Source organism: Formica exsecta, unplaced genomic scaffold (genome assembly GCF_003651465.1).
Source record: "Formica exsecta isolate Colony F162 unplaced genomic scaffold, ASM365146v1 scaffold72, whole genome shotgun sequence".
Lineage (NCBI taxonomy): Eukaryota > Metazoa > Arthropoda > Insecta > Hymenoptera > Formicidae > Formica > Formica exsecta.
Window position 1 is genome coordinate 6992513 of NW_021853485.1, and position 19556 is coordinate 7012068.

At 39.8% G+C, this 19556-nt stretch overlaps 1 protein-coding gene and 1 long non-coding RNA gene across 3 annotated transcripts in view; both read left to right on the forward strand.

Annotated features, from left to right (window-relative positions):
- LOC115243556 overlaps nucleotides 1-17355 on the forward strand; it is a 19300-nt gene extending 1945 nt beyond the window's left edge. Inside the window, exon 3 of the long non-coding RNA XR_003885242.1 lies at nucleotides 16225-17355. This is a non-coding gene — a long non-coding RNA (uncharacterized LOC115243556). The remainder of the gene's footprint in view (nucleotides 1-16224) is intronic.
- Nucleotides 17356-17400: 45 nt separating this feature from the next.
- LOC115243555 (T-box protein H15-like) overlaps nucleotides 17401-19556 on the forward strand; it is a 45761-nt gene continuing 43605 nt past the window's right edge. For both annotated transcript variants that reach the window (XM_029820665.1, XM_029820666.1), the window contains exon 1: nucleotides 17401-18951. In XM_029820665.1, coding sequence (XP_029676525.1) covers nucleotides 18480-18951 — 472 coding nt within the window. In that variant the 5' untranslated portion in view covers nucleotides 17401-18479. The remainder of the gene's footprint in view (nucleotides 18952-19556) is intronic.

The window sequence follows — 19556 nt, forward strand, 5'->3', positions numbered from 1 at the left end:
TATATATATATATTCTTCAAATATAAAATTTTAAGATAGGATATCTGTATTTCGGTAGATTTAAATAGAAATTTACACTTCTCTTAGATCACGCGTTCTGTAGTATTGTCTACAGTTTTTTTCCGTATTCAGTGCGACTCTCTCGACTCGCAAATTGAATTGAGAGCGAGCAGCAATCCGGGCCGCGTTTAATCCGGCGTTTGTCTTCCAATCCCCGATCACGGCGCGGCGCAATTTCTGATACGTTACGTGGCGGCGCGTACGTGATGGTTCACCCGGTATGCAGGCAATAATTCTGGAGTTATATCACCTATCGGCCTAAGTATTAGGCGGCGGCCGATATAATGACGTATCTAAGGCGAAATGGGAGGGTACAGAGACGCCGCGGGAACCTACGTTATTACATGCTATTGGGAACTAATTTGAATCAATTTACTTTAGGTGGCCTCTCAGCGCGTTTTCTTAACTCGGGCCTCGCGTTTAGCGCGGACGTGCTGGCGGTGCCGCGATTCGCTTCAAAGGCCGGACTGCAAATCGACCTGTAAATCGTGACGCGAGAAAGTCGCCGATATCCGGATGCTCGAGAAAATAGGAAGTCTTAATGAATATCGCAATGTGAATTAAATGAATTTTATAAAGTTGTTTTGTGGAGCTGAAACTCTTTTCTTACATTTAAAGTGAATGTATTAAATATTATATGTATAATATATTATTTAATTATTATATGAAAATATCAAACATATTTTTCCGTTGCTAGAAATCTAAGATCTAAAATAACTAAGATCTAAGATAACTATCTCTAAGATGTTTATGATAATAAAAATTAGGAATCTAATTTCACACAGTGAAATTCTGATTTAAATTTTGTCATAGTTAATTTATTTTTCGCAAATTCTTTATTTTTCTCATAACTTTTTTCCTTTTATATTTCGTAATTTTAGTACAATTCAATTTTTTATTCGAACGCGACGATTTATTCTAGGACATAAAGACTTAGGATTGCTGCAAATTTCATTTAAGGGATGTTAGAATCAAAACGACCGTGAGATAGCGCGCGATAGAAGCAATGCTTTAGGAACGAATGGAGTGACGGAGCATCATAAAGTTTCGATTTTGCACGCACGTCGATCTGATCTCTAATCCGTAGATTAGAGCTCCGTCGTGCGCTCGAGAAAAAAAATCGCGAGAGCGATTTCATTAAATTCGTTACGACTGCCCCCTCGTCGCGCTCTTACTGAATCGTAAATCCCACGATCGAAAGATTTACTGCCGTTAAATCGGGTTTTCTATTGCGTCGGTCGACTTATCGCGCGCTCACCCGGTATATACCTTTCAATGTGCACGCGACCACGCACGGTCGCAGTCACAAAAATCGTTTATAGGCATTGTTCTTTCTCGTGTAATCTATCGGGTCTCGGCAAATATGAAAGACTTTAGATATTTTTTAATACCAATATTTCTAGTATTTCTAATTTTTCGAAATTGAAAAGCTTCAAAGACTCATATCTTAGCATGTAATTTTCATGTTTTTATTTTCTCATATTATCAAATATTCGAATTTGGAAAATATTTAATACTCAGATAGGATTATGTAAATATTAAAGAATATTCTGATATTTAAATCTTAATTGACTTTATTTCTGAAATTTTAAAACTTTAAAAGCTTGAATTAATTTAACTTTATAAATTTTATTTTAAATTTCTGTGATATATAAAAATATCGCTAAATATTCGGTTCTTTTAGCGAGATGTAATACAATCTTAAAGTATAATTAAACGATCTAGGATGCGCCAATGATATGAGTCAAGGGGTGCACGCGAGTCGCCCTCCGCGCGTTCACAGTTAAATTCTCCACGGAGATTGGGATCACGGACAAATTCACCCCTCTTGCGATCTCTGCAACCGTAAATCACAGATTAAAGCGGACGCGTGTGTAATTCGCAGCAGTTTTAACCGTAAACAGTTTAATCTCAGCCGCGAGTCTAAATCGGCCACGTCAAAACAAGAGATCCTTCACGCTCTTCTCTGAACAGAACTCTCGGTACAGAGAAGTGTACTTTTCATTCTTTAAGAATCTTCGTTAAAAATCTTTTATAGTTGATATTCAAATAATTATTAATATTACTGCATTTAATTATTAATAGTTTAGAATGTGACAAAACATTTATTTCATGATTTTACTCGATTTTTTTTTTGTATCTTTTTACTTATGATTCTTTATCGAATACAGATATACACATATTTCAAACAATAAAATATAGTTATCATAAAAGAATAAAACGTAAATATATATTATCGGTTATATAAGAGTCTATGAAATCTAGATAAATATCAAACAAATGCTATAAGTATTCCGGAATTTCTGATTCTTTATTTCTTTTCTCGAACGTTCTTAACATACTACATGGATATATTATTATCTCTTATGTGATCCATCCTCGTTGTAATAAATTTCGTGAAATTGAATCACATGTTCTGTGTTTGATAGAGCGCGTTTTCGAGCGTGTCGTTCAATCGCGCAGATCATCGAAAAAACGACCGTACTTCAATTTCGGTACGTCAACGCGATTTGCTTGTGAGTAAAAAAGCATCTCGTAGCCTCGTCTAAGGGCACTAAGGGCACGGAATAAAATTGACGAAATTTTTACGGCACGCGTCACCTGGCACGGCAGTCGGAGCCATCTACAAGCGGTCGGGTTGTCTCATAAAGTAACTCGTAAGTTTATTACGATCGTTATTAGGCCGATACATAATACTCCGGCCATTTATTGCCACGATATTGGATTCGATATTGCCACCGCGGAAAAACATCTCCACCGTATGAGAGTTTGAGAACACCGCGAGTTGCAATGACATTGCTGAATCTTGCAAATATTGTCATAAGTTTTTATTTACAATCTTAAATACCTGTCATCTATCACGTTTTCTTTTTGATTGACTTAATATTAAATCAAATTAAATAGTTATCTGAACATATAGATGACAAAATAAAAGTTTTAAATAATATTGATAATATCGATTTACTAATTTAATAAGGAAATATAATTTTCTAGATATAATAAATTTCAAACGAAAAATAATATTTATAATATTAATCTAATAATTTTTTAACAAAAATTGAAAATTTCTGCATGGCAGGAAACAGCATTTTTATAGCTTTCTTATATCAAAGTGGAATTTAAAAATTGTGAGTAAAGAAAGAGAGAGAAATAATAAAAGAGAAAAAATATTATCATATACACACACAACGAATGTTATTGCGATGCTAAAAGAACCATTGTCGTATGAAAGCGTTCGTTTAAGGGGCGTCGCGAGTCACGCGTGTTCGCCGTCTTTCGGCGACGAAGGGTGGTTCCAAGTACGGGGGTAAGGGTGGCTTCGCCTTCACCGTAAAGGCGTGCGCGAACCATTTCGTATGCCGCGCAACATGACAACATGCTGCGTTATCAGAATTATTGCTCACCACCGCGTTTCTAACCAATACCAGGCTAATGCGGCGCGTTAACATTCGTGGGGTGCGCCTCGGGTTCGCATCCCCGCAAGCTGTGGCCGGACTACACTGCCGTATTACTATCTTAAGGCCGATTCGCGCTTTCGAACTTGCAGGCTCGTTCTGTAACTTTCGACACTGGAATTTTCTTAATTGACACTTGTTTGTGCAATGTTATAAAGACAATAGCATTACATAATGCTTGATTTATCGCAACAATTGTATTGTATGATGATTTTCTTTTACAATTTATGCTAGAATAAAATATGTTTTTCTTTATTGTGTTTAATAGAATAAGCTTGTAAAATGAGTAGCGAAGTATTCTTTTGATTTGTGTGATAAATGTTAATTAATTGCCGTGAAATTATTTACAGGAGAAACATTTCGTTTAGATTAAATTAAGCAGACATTTATTAAAATAAAAAGAATTAAATATTTCTAAATTTTTTTATCGTAATTCAACCGCAAGTATGGATTGGGTTTTACTCTCTTCCATGTACCTTTCGGTATGTTTCATGTTCTCGTTTCTCTCTGCATATTGCCTCTCCGTGCACATACGCATATGTCGCCGAATATCCTACGATATACCGGATATTCCGTGGCGCGGGCGAAAAGGGATACGAGGGTTAAGAAGGGGCAGGCTGAGTAGCTCCCTCGTGCAGTCCTTTCAATTTATTATTCCAGTTCCACCAGCTAGATTCACGTGCTATCGTAGAGTATACATCCTTGGCTCCTTGAATCTGCTGGTTCTACGATGTTAGGATTTTCGATTCCACGAATCGCAGATTTCACGGTTTTACTATTCGTAGGTATTTCTTGTGGAAAACTAGATTACTTTAAAACGCTATATTTTTTTCAAAAGGTTATTATTTTAAACTTTGCATTCTATAAAGTTTTGCAAAATCGGGATCTTAGAATTTTTAAATGTTAAATGTTATGTCTTTTCTCGTTTAAGATTAGAATGCTTTAAGAATTTGAATCTTTAATATATTCCGAAATCGTGAAGTTTTGAAATCTTCTCTGATTTCGATGTTTTAATCACAATTTGAGCAGTCTTGAATTTTCAATCTATTTGCGCGGGCATCGTTTCTCGTTCATCGAAACGCTTCGAGTACATCAGAGAGCTCGTTTGGCTATTATCATCATCCACCTCTTACTGCCTGCCATCGCCCCTTTCTCCATACTCCCTCCCCCCCCTTCCGCTCCGGGCGATCGTAAACGCGGCGCGTCGCTTCGGGACCTCTTCTGGAAATCCCCCCCACGGGTGTATTTCGCCCACAAAAGCGCGCCGCGTTATTTATACCGGTGGCCTACATCGCGTCTAAATTTGCATAAAAATTTCATACACCATTCTGCAGGTGCAGTCACTTAGCCTCGCAATTTCGGATCAAAGTCGGCGCCGTCTCTCTCAGCAACCGTAACGCGCTTTTACTCTCCCCCCTTCGAATAAAACGCCCTTAAACAGCTTTACCCCGGTGGCAAGGGCCGTGGTCCCGGAGTTATTTCGCGAGGCACCGTAAAAATTTGTGGAAATACTTTTCCGGAAAGGCGGTACGCGCGTCAGGACAGAACGATCCTGCAGGACGCTCCCGGTCGCTATAAACATTATGGGGAATGGCTGCTAATAAATTAGATACCTCGCGCAATCGCCCTTTGAGTCTCCTTAGCTTAATCGATCGTGTCGCGTCCACGGGGCTTTCTTTTCTCTCTCACGATAATGAGCACTAGCGACTCTGATAAAATCCTCGACGAGGGTGCAGATCTTCCCCACAGCTTCAAGTTTAGTTTCCTTTAATCCTACACGATACGGAACATTTTCTTCTACGTTATCTGCGTCATTATCATACCGTAATAAACTTCTGTTTATTAGCTTTTTATAGATCAATTAGATTAGAGATTTTTAAATATTTTTAGAATACGTGCGTTTCATTTTTTTTTTTTGTATATACAGTCGATTTTCAATAACGCGCGCGGCGCTGATTTTTTTGAGGCCAAATATCAGAAAGAATAAAAATAATCTCTTTCTCCTTCTTTCAATTTATATTAATTTAATTTTTCCATTTTCAAATATTTATATTCCTAAATATCTTGATAATTCATATGTGACTATTTTTTTTAAATTTTTATAAAGATAAATAGAATTGACGTTGCCTTTCATCCAGCTCATCGAAAATATATATTATATATGATATCATAATAGGAATTTTTTTCATATTGAATGGTAATAAAAGACTACTCTAATCGCGAGAGTAGTTCATCCATCGAGATGACACGTCTCCATCTGCCTCGGCAGGAAGAGGACGAAGGACTCGCCGCGTACTCGTTCGTTTTCAACGGTCGATCATTAAATCCGTAAAAAGATCAAGGAACCGCCCACCTACCGGCCCGACACCGGCTCATGGAGCATCGGTACCAATTACTATACCCGGCGACCATTAAGCTTGCGTATGTACGTACACACCACTGACATTGGCGTAATCCGTCGCCTTTTCTGTTGGATATTTTCGAGAACTGAAAGCGGACGCAGTCCATATTCGGCATGCGAGTCTTTATAATAACGTGAATAATTTTAAGACGGTCAAAGTATAATTAAACGTCTAGACGTGTTTGATTGAGATTTTGACAGGACCGATAATCGTGAAAGAGGTTATTGTTAAATTCTAATAGTCGATAGTCTATATAATGTAACTTCGTCAGGATTTAATCAATATGATATATTCATAAAGGCAGGGCGGTGTTCTAATAAGGATATGTCAATAGAATGGATTTATTAGGATTTATTAGGTGTCCAGACGAGGAGGATCAATTATTAGGATTGTGAATGATAAATATCGCACTTATTTCTGTCTTTTAATCATTTACTGCCATGCTATTTTTATTAGAATTACAAAGCTTGAAATACTTAAAGTAATTAACTAGAAGGTATAAAAGTGCTTCTTATAATAGAGAGAGTTGATATCTACAAATACAATTTTTTTTGCAGAAGTAGGACGAAATTATTACGGTATTTTGCAAAATAAATTATTTGAAAAATTAAGTCGAAGAATTCTAATTTAATCCATTTGATTTACCAAATTCAGAACTCATTATTGTAGCAGGGAATATTTTTAACTATTTTTGCATAAATACTGCAAAAGACATTTTAAGTCAAAAGATTTTCTAATATCCGAATCTATTCGTTTTAAGTTTGAAAAAAAAATGAGCATTCAAGAAGCCGCGAATTATTTCGACGCCAGTGGCTAAGCCGACACGTAGGCGGCCGGTGTGTACCACGTGCACGTCCACACAATGTATATACATATGTGTCTGTGTGTCTATGTGTGTATTCGCGCGCTCGCTCTGGTACATGCGTCTGCAATCTTTCACGTGGGTGTGAAGTCGCGCGCGTGTGTCGGCGGCCGTTCGCTCGCGCAAATGTATGGAAGAGAGAAGGCAAGAGAAGGTAGTAGCTCTCTCGTAGCCCAGGAAATCTATCCCGGCACATCGGCTCCCTTCTCGCCGCCATCGCGCGCCATACGACTTTCGCTTCACCGCCCTGTAATCATCGCGAGTCAGTGGCGGCGGCCGCTAATTATGTTTCATAACACTTCTTACCCCCACTCTAATATCCACTCCCTTAAGGGCAGCTCGTCATTTATTTACATCATATTCATCCCGGGGGATAACGCCGCTTCTCCGGATCTTTGTCCTCTCCTTCTCTCCCTCTCCCCTTCCTCTCTCCTCTCGCCCTGTTCACCAACGTTCTCCAGCGTTCTCTCTGTTCTCTCGACCGCGCCGAGACCGGGACAAAAAGCGGCCAATTTCGTGGCGAAATAATGCGCGAAACGCCGCGCGGGATCGTCGAGGCGATGAGACGCGAAAAACTCACTCGTTGCTGTCGGATATCGCGGAAAAACAGCACGGCAAAAAAACGACGCGGCTTTTCCTTCGTCTATCATGATGGAATTTTGAGTGAAGCATGCTGTGAGCCAGTATAGATTTAATTATAAATATTATGACGTTACACAAAAAAAAGAAATTTATGCTATTTATTTTATAAAATTCACGTGTTATAAAATAACTGTCGAGAAGTTTCAATAAAATATTTTAATTCTAATATAAGAAATGCATAATTCTTTCGAATTTTATCTCTGATGATCTTGCTGTATATTAATCTGATAAAAAAATAAATAGAAAAGGCAAAACTATACTTATATGTTAAAATATTTTTAAAAAATTTTAGTCTTTTCTCTTTTTTTATATTTTATTATCTATACATAGTGAAGAAATAATAGAATAAATTGAATATGTGAATATATAAAATTAAACATATTAGACAGAAAAAATTGAATATATAATTAAACAGATCAAGATTTGTTCACGCGAGTTTCTCTGGCGGTTTCGTCGAATAGCAGCCTAGTTGAAACGATGGCAGATCTCGCTAATGAAAAAGCCCTGCGGCAAGTTTGGAAAGTCTGGCAGCTGAGGCGACTTCGGGCAACCGCGACTTGATAGACGTTCGTGCCTCTCCGATTGATTCCGGGATTAGCTCGAAGGCTCTGGGTGCCAACTGCGATCGTTCCGTTCCTTTCGACTCCTCTTTCTCCTCCTCCTCCTCCTTCTTTCCACCCAACCTTCCCTAGCCTCTTCCATCCCTCGAGAATCTTCGAACAGACGCGCTGTTCGTTCCTTTCGACTCCTCTTTCTCCTTCTCCTCCTTCTTTCCACCCAACCTTCCCTAGCCTCTTCCATCCCTCGAGAATCTTCGAACAGACGCGCTGTATACCCGGCAAATTGGTGGCACTTCTGCGGTCGGGCGATTAAGTGGTTTCAAGCGGTATCCGCTAAGAAAATTGGCAAGGTGGAGAACGAATCAGCTTTTAATTAAGCCGCTGTCTTTTCGAGATGGTCGCCATGGCGACCGAGGGGGCAGCGAGGCGTATATCTTGTCTGCCGGTACAAAGGAAATCGAATTATATACTCGAATCTTGGTACAACGAGTCTCGAAATAGCGGGCGAGTAAGAAACAGATTCCTTACTGTTGCAAGGCAACACTGCTACAGCGCCAATAATAAAACTATCTTTAGAATTATGTATTCTCAAGTTGATTTGTGAAGCTTTTATATTTGGCTTGTCAAATTTATTTTAGAACCTTAGATTTTTTCCGGATTTTTACTTGTTAGAATCTCCCGAATCTCTTAAATTTCTTTTAGATCTATCGTAGATCTCCAAATATTTCAGTTACTATTTTTTAATTTGTTAATTTCTACTTGAAGTTTTATATTATTTTTAAAATCATGTACATAAACACGATCTTTCTCTTTTACAGACATATTTCAATACATTTATATAATATAATTTTAGAATAATTATGTATCAAAATCAAATATATTAAGAGACATTTGAGAAAAATCGAAACATTAAAATTGTTTTCAAAATTTTCGCGCCTTATTACCATTATATATTTGTCTGTCCGAGCGCGGTCGGCGGCCATCAAAGGCTTCGTTGTTTGGCCCGTTGCGAGCCGTCATGTGATCTTGTTTGGCCCTCTGTTCCGACTCGATCGTTGTTTTCTCGTTTTGCGATATTAAATATCGCGCTACGACTGCCACGTGGTCGGCATTATAAGCCGACGTAAACGCGCACGGCTGCGCCCGCCAAAACCGCAAGTCTAACCGAACCACTTTCGGAGTCGTCCGAGTTTCGTTGTATAACAGATGTCAATCATGCTCGAAGGATATGGACAATGGTCCTTTGTCACGACACGCTGCCTTCCCTCACGTCTTTACGAAATTGCTTTACAACCCCTAAACGCGCCATTTTATCGATTGCCATCGTTTTCAACTCAATTGATTTTGACTCACAGCAGCAAACCATATCATGCAACACGTAATACCTTATCGAGAATTATGAGATACAAAAGATTTTATATTATATTAACAATTATTAATAATTATATAATATTATATATCTTTATTCATAAATTGATAACTTTTTAAATTAATTTTATCTAAGATTTTGTTTTAAAGAAGTAAAAATTTTTTTTCCCATATGAAAGAGCAGCGTGACATAAGTTTGTATTTATATCTGAAATTTTGAGAAAAATCATTTATATTATTTCGCCAACGAGAAGCGCCCGATTAATAAATTATTTTGCGGAAAAGCAGCTAACGCTTCTTATAAAAGCAGATATGTTATCTTGAGAGATAATGTTACAAAAATACTCGAATAATGGTTAACTCGTACGTCATGGTCGATGAGAATAAAAAGCGTAAGGAAAGGAAAGAGCACTCTCCTTAATGACACGGACACAGTCCTTAATAGTACTGCTATTATTACCAAGCGAGCATTATTCTGCGCCGTTTTTCTCGTACTGATATTTCTGCAAGACCTGATAAGCACACCAAACATTCACTGTTGCCACACCTCGACAAGTGACATTTTTTAAGTTTTATTCGACTTTATTTATTTTATGGCACTTGCTATTTTCTGTTAATTAACCGACACTCTTAAAGTATCTTAATTTTCTTACGCGCGACCGGTTGTCGATTTGTTATATCATAAACTGTTAGTATTCTATACCCTTTTAAAAAAGAAGAAGGAGAAGTTTCTTTCTTATCAAATATTGATAAAAAGAACTCATAAGAGAAAAGTACAATATTAAAACTAATTTTGTGGAATAAAATGGGCAATATGTCGGACATCTAAACGTCTTCCTTGCCTAAACGTAAGATTTAAATACTGTTGCACAATATTATCTATCTTAAAATTTATAATAATATAGAAAGTAAAAATAAAAGCACAATTTTGCATAGATAATATATAAATAGATATTGTCACAGATTAAATAATATAAAATACAAATATTACATAAAATAATTTCGTGAAATGATCATAATAAAATAAAAACAAGCCGCATATATATATATATATATATGTATATAAAATACACATACAGCGAATATTGAATATACATATAGAAATATGTTTTCATTATCAGTCCCTCATTTTTATAATTATGCACCTTTTACCTTACTTTCGCTTCTTTAATTTAAAGAAAGTTGCTAATGGATCGCAACTTCAATTTCCCTAACGTGTACATTTCGCATCGTCTCACGACATACTTTCCGCAATTCTCGAACGTTTCTGGTATTCACATCACAGGCAAACAAGCATCCCTCACAAAACGTTTCTCTAATTCCCAAGATGCATTAAATGCATTGCCATTATGAGACGCTATCATCGTCGACCTTTTAAACTTGACATTTTCTCAAACCTTGGGTCTTAAACCTACTTGAATGGTTTATGCTATACGCCGTTGTACGAGCTCGTTCGCAATATATATATATGTATATAAAATACACATACAGCGAATGACTATCGTCTTCTGCGCGTTTACCGCAAGATCGACGCGTCGCATTTTTGTTATCTATTCAATCGAAACTCGACGCGTGTTTCGATCGGATTCGTGTGGGCTCGAAATGCACGGGTAGAACGAGAATGAAAGAGCATCGAAAGACGGGAATAAGTGCCGCGTAACCGCGCGGCGATTTGTCCGGATCAGCGTCAGAGCTAAGCAGATTACACAGGCTCCCCCAAACGAAGCAGCAACCCCGTCGATTGCCCGTGGCAATCCCGAAAGTTCATTGGGAGGTCTATCGGCGGATAGCCGAGAGAAAGAAACGCCTATCTCGTGTGATTGACCGATTCGGGACACCCTTAGAGACAGGGACCTCCTGTTAAGCGATTAATGTCTTCCCGATCGAATTGTTTTCGAATTGTTTTGTTGAAAATCCAGAAACAGCGTATCATAAATTTATACTCACAATCATATACCTTGATACCTTGATTATGTAATATTTTTGAGTAGAATAAATGATTATTCAAAAGATATTATATTTTTGTAACGAGATAAAGAAAGATTTCAATTATTTATCATCTCATATCTGTTTTCTAAATTAATGAAAATTATAAAAACTTTATTTATTCTGTCACGCACGACGTAAATATTGTACAAAATTGTACGTACGTAAAATAAATGAGTGGCGCATAAATCACGCGAGGACTCAGCAGATCGTAATAGTGAAAAGTTATTTCCTAACGACGATTGCTGAGCGCGAATCAATTTTGCGGGATCGATACGATCGTGAAACGCGGTATTAATCGGTGCAGCACAAAATGGCTATAACAATAATTGCTCGTTTCACGGCATGTTCGTGCGAATATAAATCGCACTACGTCTAGAACGATACGACGTGTAGAATCGCGAAGCATTAATCTGCGCAACGGCATTATATTCGCGCGTATAAAACGAGTTTGTGCCGTAGACTATAAAATTATGCATATATGTAATTTTGCTCATGTATTGTCTACATGATGTTTAAACATAATTAAATTACAATTTATTTTCTTTCGTTTAGACTTTATTATCTACGGCTGTGGAAGACAGTTGTATAAGTAATATATGTATATAATTTTGTCTTAGGGAGAAAATAAGAACATAAAAAATACTATAAATTTTTAATTATTATTATCAATAATTAAAATTAAAACGGGAAATTATTGGAGCAATGGCTAATTTTAAAATTTAGTACACTCTTCACAGAACAGTTCGGGGTTAATATACTTGTTCAAATACTTTGGCATTTTAAAAATATATATGTGATACGAATACAATTATTTTTAAATTTTCCTTTGATTTTTATATATTTGTGGTAAGTTTCGTAAAAATTCTCTACCATCTCTACGAAGAAATATTGAATTCAATTTTTATTATCCATTCGTCGACCAAGTTTATCCGGTTGTTCGACTTATGGCATGCTGCCGAGGTCGAGAAAGATCTTTTTTACCGCGCAACGTTGAAGATACATAAAGTTACAAAGGTCGTGCCGAGCAGCGTCTGTTCCGACGCGGTCCTTTGAAGTGGTTTTCGCTGGTCTACGAGTATTAAACGGGTTCACCTGATCGTAATGCAGGCAATAACCGCCGCCGTGCGGCGGCGGCAGATTATTCGGGACGAAAAAGCCGCGACGGTGGGCGGAAGAGCCGAACGACCGGAAGCGGTGCGGCGGTATTCTCTTTGATACGCCAAGACGCGTAGCTTTTTAGAAGCTCGCAAGATGCTACGTTTACGCGCCCGCTCGGCATGACAGCGTAAACGTTGACGCGTAAATGATATTAACTCCTCGAAAAGTTGGACCGTCTTATACGTGAGAATAATCGCGCGAAATATATTGCACGATATTCGCGAAGAGAAATTTTGGATAATATTTCACATTAATTCTTTGTCATTATAGAATTTATTCTGTTCTGGGACGATCTTCGTATACATTTATAAATGCATCTGTGAATTCTTAACATTACGCCTAGAGTCTAAGATCCAGAATCTAAATTATTAAATATATAAAAATATATAAAATTGTTACATATATAAAAAATAAAATTGATTTATCATTATCGATAGCTATGTTATTTCTTAGCTTTCTTTCATATGCATCTCAGGCTCGTCAATCTTACAACAAAATGGCGATCTCGATTATAGGCGTTAATTGGCGACGCGAGAATATAATAGTAATCGCGTCAAGAAAGACTGGAAAAGCAGATAATTAATTAAAATCCTCAGCTCGATCTTGATCGTATAGCGCGGATTGTTCGGCGAACATAAAAGTGTATACCGCGCATGTAATACGTAATTAGTTAACCGCTCACGTCGTTACCACTGCTAATTGACACCGGTCGCGCGTCGCCTCTCGCAGGCATCTCTAATTACCGGTGTTTGCGAAGATCGGAGTAGAATCGCTACAGCGGGTTTCGGTCGCGTCGGTTTGTCCCCGCACGTGTTACATAGTACGCTAATTGCGGATAGAAAATCGCTATTCTTCGCCGCAGCTTGGCAATAATTAAATCGAATGACTTTGTACTTATTAAACTTAATGAGATTTTTATTGTATTACATTATTTATAACCGCGTATATCGATTCTTTAATTATCCATCTAAGAAACACGGCGTTTGTTATAATCTATTTGACGTTTAAGACATTTGGCGAATTAATTCGAGGATGTAAATAAATAAATATAACAAGAATTTGTATTTTGATTAATTTTTATTCAGTGATTAATGAAGATTTGATTTATGGCTTAATTATCAAAATATTTGAAAATTACAGCGCGTTAGATTTTACCCAACAAAAATTTACACGATTTTTATTTTCTCGGCCCTTTTGCGCGCCGAAATTAGCGCGATCCCGTTTGCCTGCCATGCGCTGCCGGATCGATTAATTGAATTAACTCGATCGAGCCGCAGATGCGAATTGCGAGCGGCCTCGCCGAAAGTCGGGCCCGATAACACGATAACTGTAACCGTGGAGAGCGCGTCGGTCGTTTCCGGTCGCGGGTTATGAAAGCGCGGGATCGATATCCGATCTCGCGCATAAAATATATCAGGCCGCCGAATCGCGTCACGCCTCGATTAACTGTTTCGCACGGCTCGCAATTTGTGCGCGCGCGAACGATTACGTTTACCACCCGCGGGATAATAACACAACGTTATACCGCGCGAATCGCGAGATTTTCAGCCATCCCTCCCTCCTCTCCCCCGCAGCACAGCGGCGGCGAGCAACAACGACGACGGGCATTGCGCGTTGTTCTCTCTCTCCCGCGATATGCCGCGCTGTGTAATTACGATAATCCGCTGATGATATAATTTACGAGGCCGCATCGCTAGCCGCGCATTTATCATACGAGGTAATTTCCTGCTTTATTATAATAATATCCGGGGTAATATGCCTCCGCCTGCGCGCCCGAATACCTTCTTATTTTCGAGCACGCCGCTTCTCTTCGTTAACCGCCTCGTACCGCCTTAGCGCGACGTTAATTATTTCGCGCAATTGCCGACTTGCGCCTTCGCGTCGCCGCGCATTCGACGGTATGAGATTAACAATTATATTAATTCTTTTAATTGCTACCGATAATTTAGAAAGTTGCGCGTATTAGAAAAATGTGATATACGCGCGCTCTGCGAATCTCTAGGGAGAGATACGAGAATTCAAAGTATCTAAGAAAATGTTCTTAATTAACAATAGTACTCTCTCTTCTCATATTTTTCCGATTTTTATTGAAGATTTATTTATTCGAAACATCCGATTGTATTATCTTACAACAAAAACTCCAATAATCGTGGGACATTTTATTTTGTATATTTTATTATCTCCTTTCTTGAGATTATCGATTTAACCATAATTGACATTCTTTTTCAATCATAATAGAAATATATAATTCCGTCGCATCGTGCCAAGGATCCAATGATATCTCGAGGTTTTTTTATGGGGATCCGCGAATCACAGTTAAAGTCAAGACTTATCTCTAGCAAAATGCCGCATTCGAAACGACTTGCGAGATATTCAACGAAATAATATCTCGCGGGGTGCAGACGGTGAGAGAGAGAGAGAGAGGGAGAGAGGAAAAAGTGCCGGCGAATGCAGGGTAAGCGAGCTTCAACCCTCATTCATCTTCGACGCTCGTTCCGGCCGAGGATAACGTTATTTCGACCGTAATACTTCTGTCGGAGAATCACCCAGCGGAAAAAGTAGTTCGATGTTGCAGCTGCTGGCGCACGCGTACTTTCCGGTGCCTCGACAAATGGCAATAACGACGATAATAGCGCGCCGAATCGTGAAGAGGCGGGATAAAAGGAGATTTCGAGGGGATACAGACGTAAACGAAGATGTGCAAGCTCCATCGCTTGCGATCGATACAGCTTGGAGATTGGCAAAGATCTTGATTTGGATCTTATTATTTGGCGTATCTTATATTTCTCGCGTCTTAAATAATGGCGGAAATTATCTTTAGAGACATAAAAAAAAGAATGAAGCAAGACTTTCAAAGTAATGAAAGAATTGTTATACATTTAAGATAAATACTGAATCGAATTTTCAAGTTTTTGATTTGAATTCTGTTCAATAAAGATATCCTCCCGATTTGCATCTTCCCGATTATAGAAAAATTTCTAAGATCTCATTAGAACCTAGTCGGAATTCTAATTTCAATTTAGTTTCAAAAAAATTATCTTGTATTCTTTGGGAAATCTATAAAGATTCAGATAAAAAAAAAATATAATGTTTTAGAAGCAGGATTCTAAGCGGGAAACTCAAGCAAATCTCATTTTTGCTTTTTCTAATGTTTTCTCAAAATTCTTTTTCGATTTTTATTCAACATTATAATATTATATATAAACAAACATTTAAAACATTATACTTTACCCAGATGGAAATTTACAATGATCTAATTAGCATTGATCGATATTGATTTTTTCTTGAAACTCTGAATTAAAATAGAATCAAAAAATCAGTTAAAATTATTATAAATCCTCTATAGAGATTGAATCGGATTTTAAGATGATACAAACAGGTACTAAACATTTTTTATATTACAATTAGTAATCTTATTTTATAATTAGTAATAATACGTTTTGCAGGTTTTATATTTAATACATGACGGAAATTAAATGCGAAAAAATATAGCGACAAACAAAGAAATTAATATATTTTTTTTACTTTATTGAGAGAATTTAATATCAATAAAAATAGGATTTTATTCGATTCCCCATAAAAATATGCCGATTTTACGTAACCTAATCTGCAAAAAAAAATGCGAATTTCCGAATTCATTTCTATTTTGATTCTCGATTAAAAATCCAGATTTGGAATAAAAATAGGATTTGTATAATTGGTGTTGTATTAATATATATATTTCTCAGATAAATTTAGGCATCCCAATCGGAATCTCTGCTGTAACTGGGAAAATCTTGGGAGAATTCTATGCGGATTGTAAAGAAAGAAACGAAGATACAAGTATAAAATATGTGAAAATGTCATATATCACGAGACTGTACCACGACCTACATCAAAGAAAGGAACGCGTGTGTACTATCGTAAAAAGACAAAGTAAGATGACGCACGGAAAGCTTGATAAAAATCGCTACTCTAATCACTGTGAGATTGACAAGATGGAACAAGCTTTCGCGGAAATATTCACGAGTATCGTGAGACGCCGATTTCCCGGATCAAACGAGAGAGATTCGGAAGATGGAGGACACGATGTGTAATGTGTGAGAGAGCGGGATCAAAAATAATAAGAGCGTGATCGCGGCGAAGTGTAGCATATATCCGCGGTAGTAGACGTTGACGGGATTTCCCAAAGAAAAAAAGAAATGTACGACGATATACTCCCACGCCTCCACTCGACGGCGGACGAACCCAGCCGAAGCGAGTAACCATCACCCACTCGACTACCCACCGCCCGGCCAGCCAGCAGCGAGCTAACCACCCACCTGCGTTAGCCGCGACCGCCGCCACCGTCGCTTTGCCGTATTTAAAGCTCCGCTAGTAAAACAATAAATTGCGCTCGAGAGAACAGCAGAGTGAGAGGACCAAGAAAGAGAGATAGAGAGAGGATGTGAGAGGAGAAAGAGAGAGAGAGAGAGAGAAGGGGAGACGAGAGTCTCGCGGCATACTACCTATAGCGCGGAGGAAAGCGGTTCCTGTCAGCAATTGCCCCCCTCTTGTAAGAAAAAATGGCAGCTGCCGTGGCTGGATGGCGCGTACGAGACCATAATACCGCGCGCCACCCTACCTCGCTCTGTACGTGTGGACGTACGAGCGCGCGAGCGCGGCAGGCGGAGCGGTTTGCCACGGAATTGGAGGGGCGAAAGAAGGGGAGAGAGAACGGAGGAGAAGGGACAAGGACGCGAGAAAGAGAATGAGAGAGGGTAGAGGCGCAGACGGCGTGGAAAAAAGCGGCGTGCGACGAGGAGGAACAACCTGGGTGAGCAGTCACTACGATGACGACGATGATGATGACGAAGATGATGACGACGACGACGACTAGGACGACGATCGCGACGACCACCACCAACAGACCAAGAGAGAGAGAGAGACTCCTCCTGTGGACGACGTTCGAGCATGTTTGTATGTATCGTCGGCCACCGCGGTTGGCAGTTTCAGTCTGACATGGGCGCGACAGAAAGAGAGGAGGCGAGCAGAGGCGAGATAAAGAAGGACGCGGTAATAACGTTTAGGGGAACCTCGAGGTGGGTTCCGCAAACGGGAGAGACCCTGCAGGCGGAGTTGGGTGCTGATCCCAGAGGCGGAGCGTGTTGCGGAGAAACCGCCCATCGACACCCGCTGGGTATCCTCTCATCTCGCTCCCGCTCTTGCGTTTCCACCGTCCCTTTGACTCCGACGTTCGCGACCAAGCTGCGATAATCGCGTGGCGGGTGGGGGCCGAAACGAAGAGGCGACCGGCGGTGGCGCGGGTCAGTCTCTCGGGCAACCCGGTCGGTCTGTCGTTCCCTGCTCTGTCCGCGCCACGTTTCGCCTCGCGCGGTTCGGAGTGATAAACGACACATCAAGCGCGGCCTCGCTTTTCGCGCGCGCGATAGAGAGAAGCGACTGTGTACTTTCTCGCGACGACGTAACATCTCGAGTCATCCTCGCACTATTGACAGAGTGCCTCTCCGGCGATCACTCGCCGGCATCGAATCATCTCGGATCACGCTTGGTGACCGCTAAATGTCACGGCTAGCCACTTAACGTCGTGTTTCGCAGTGTGTTGTGCTTCGAAATCTATCTGTCACCGATCAGGACCGATCTGTCAAGTTTCGGCTGCGCGACGAACGCCGGCGATCAAATCCGCGCATTCGAAATCTCTCGTCGCGCGCCGTCAATTTCCTCGCACGCGTGCACGCGCGCATGCCGACGACGAGGAATCGAAGTGATTCTCGCCGGTGGAGGAGATAATATGCTGATGCCGTTTTATCGGCGCTCGCGTATCGAGGATAGAAGCTCGCATCGTCTACCGGACAGCGATTATCAGCGCCGCTATCATCGGCATTGTTGTCGCGGCGCACGACGCCCGTAGCGACGTCGCGACGTCAAGCGAATCCGCCTCGAGACTCGTTTCGATTAGTTCATCGATAGACCCCACGTGGCCCAGGAAGCAGCGCGCGAGGTGATGTTGCTGGAGTCGCGAGGCCTCACCGGTAGGAAGAGAAACGGATTGACACTGACCTCGTTCGGCGACGGTGGCGGCGGCGGTGGCGGAGGCGGCGGCGGCGGCGGTGGCGGCGGAGGAGCCGGCAGCGAAGAGGACGACGAGGAATCCCGACATCACCTCTACCTGGGCAGAAAGATGCAGGGCGAGGGCACCGCCGCCCCCACGGTACCCACCGGACTGTCCGGATGCGCCGGCGACGATGGTGACGAGAGCTCGAGCCCGTCGCCGAACAGCAGCCTCCTGAACAATCTCAACAACAATTGCAACTCGAACCGGCAGTGCGCGACCGACTTTAGTATCGCCGCAATTATGGCGCGAGACTCGCGTCAGCAGCAGATGCAACAGCAACAGCAGCAGCAACAGCAGCAGTCGCATCATCATAGGCATTCGCAGCAGCAGGCCGTCGGCGGCGGTAAACTACATCAACACGGTAAGTCTCTTCGGGATCGATAAGAGTCTCTAATCGAGCTCGAAAGAGCTTTTTGGAGATGTCATTTAGAGTGCGACAGATTTGGAAGTAGTTTCTTGATGGCAGGATATAGAAATGAACGCGCAATGAGATCATTCGAAGAATTTGAAAACAATAATTGGTAAAAAATTTATATTATAAAAGAAAATTGCTAAGTTTATAATATGTGATAACAATAATTTCATTTAAAACGAGAGAATTGTTATTCTTTTTTTAAATCTAAATACTAGAAGTGACCGCTTTATATTCTTGAATAATTTTCTTAAAAATCTCGCTTTTCGAAAAAATAAATATCGGTTGTCTCAATTATATCATTAGACTCTTCATAATACAATTAATATTTTTAAAAATCTGCTCTGTTTTTCCAATGGATACTGTCTTTACTTTATAGATGAAATTTATGCCATATTAATTCTGCAAATCTTGAAATTATTACAAATTGTGATGGTTTACAAATATGAACTATTGTTTATGCTGTAAGCATAATTATTTTCTAAAATTTTTATGGAATAATTTCATAATCATTTCATTGGTCGTATGATATATGACATCCGTGCATTTTTTAT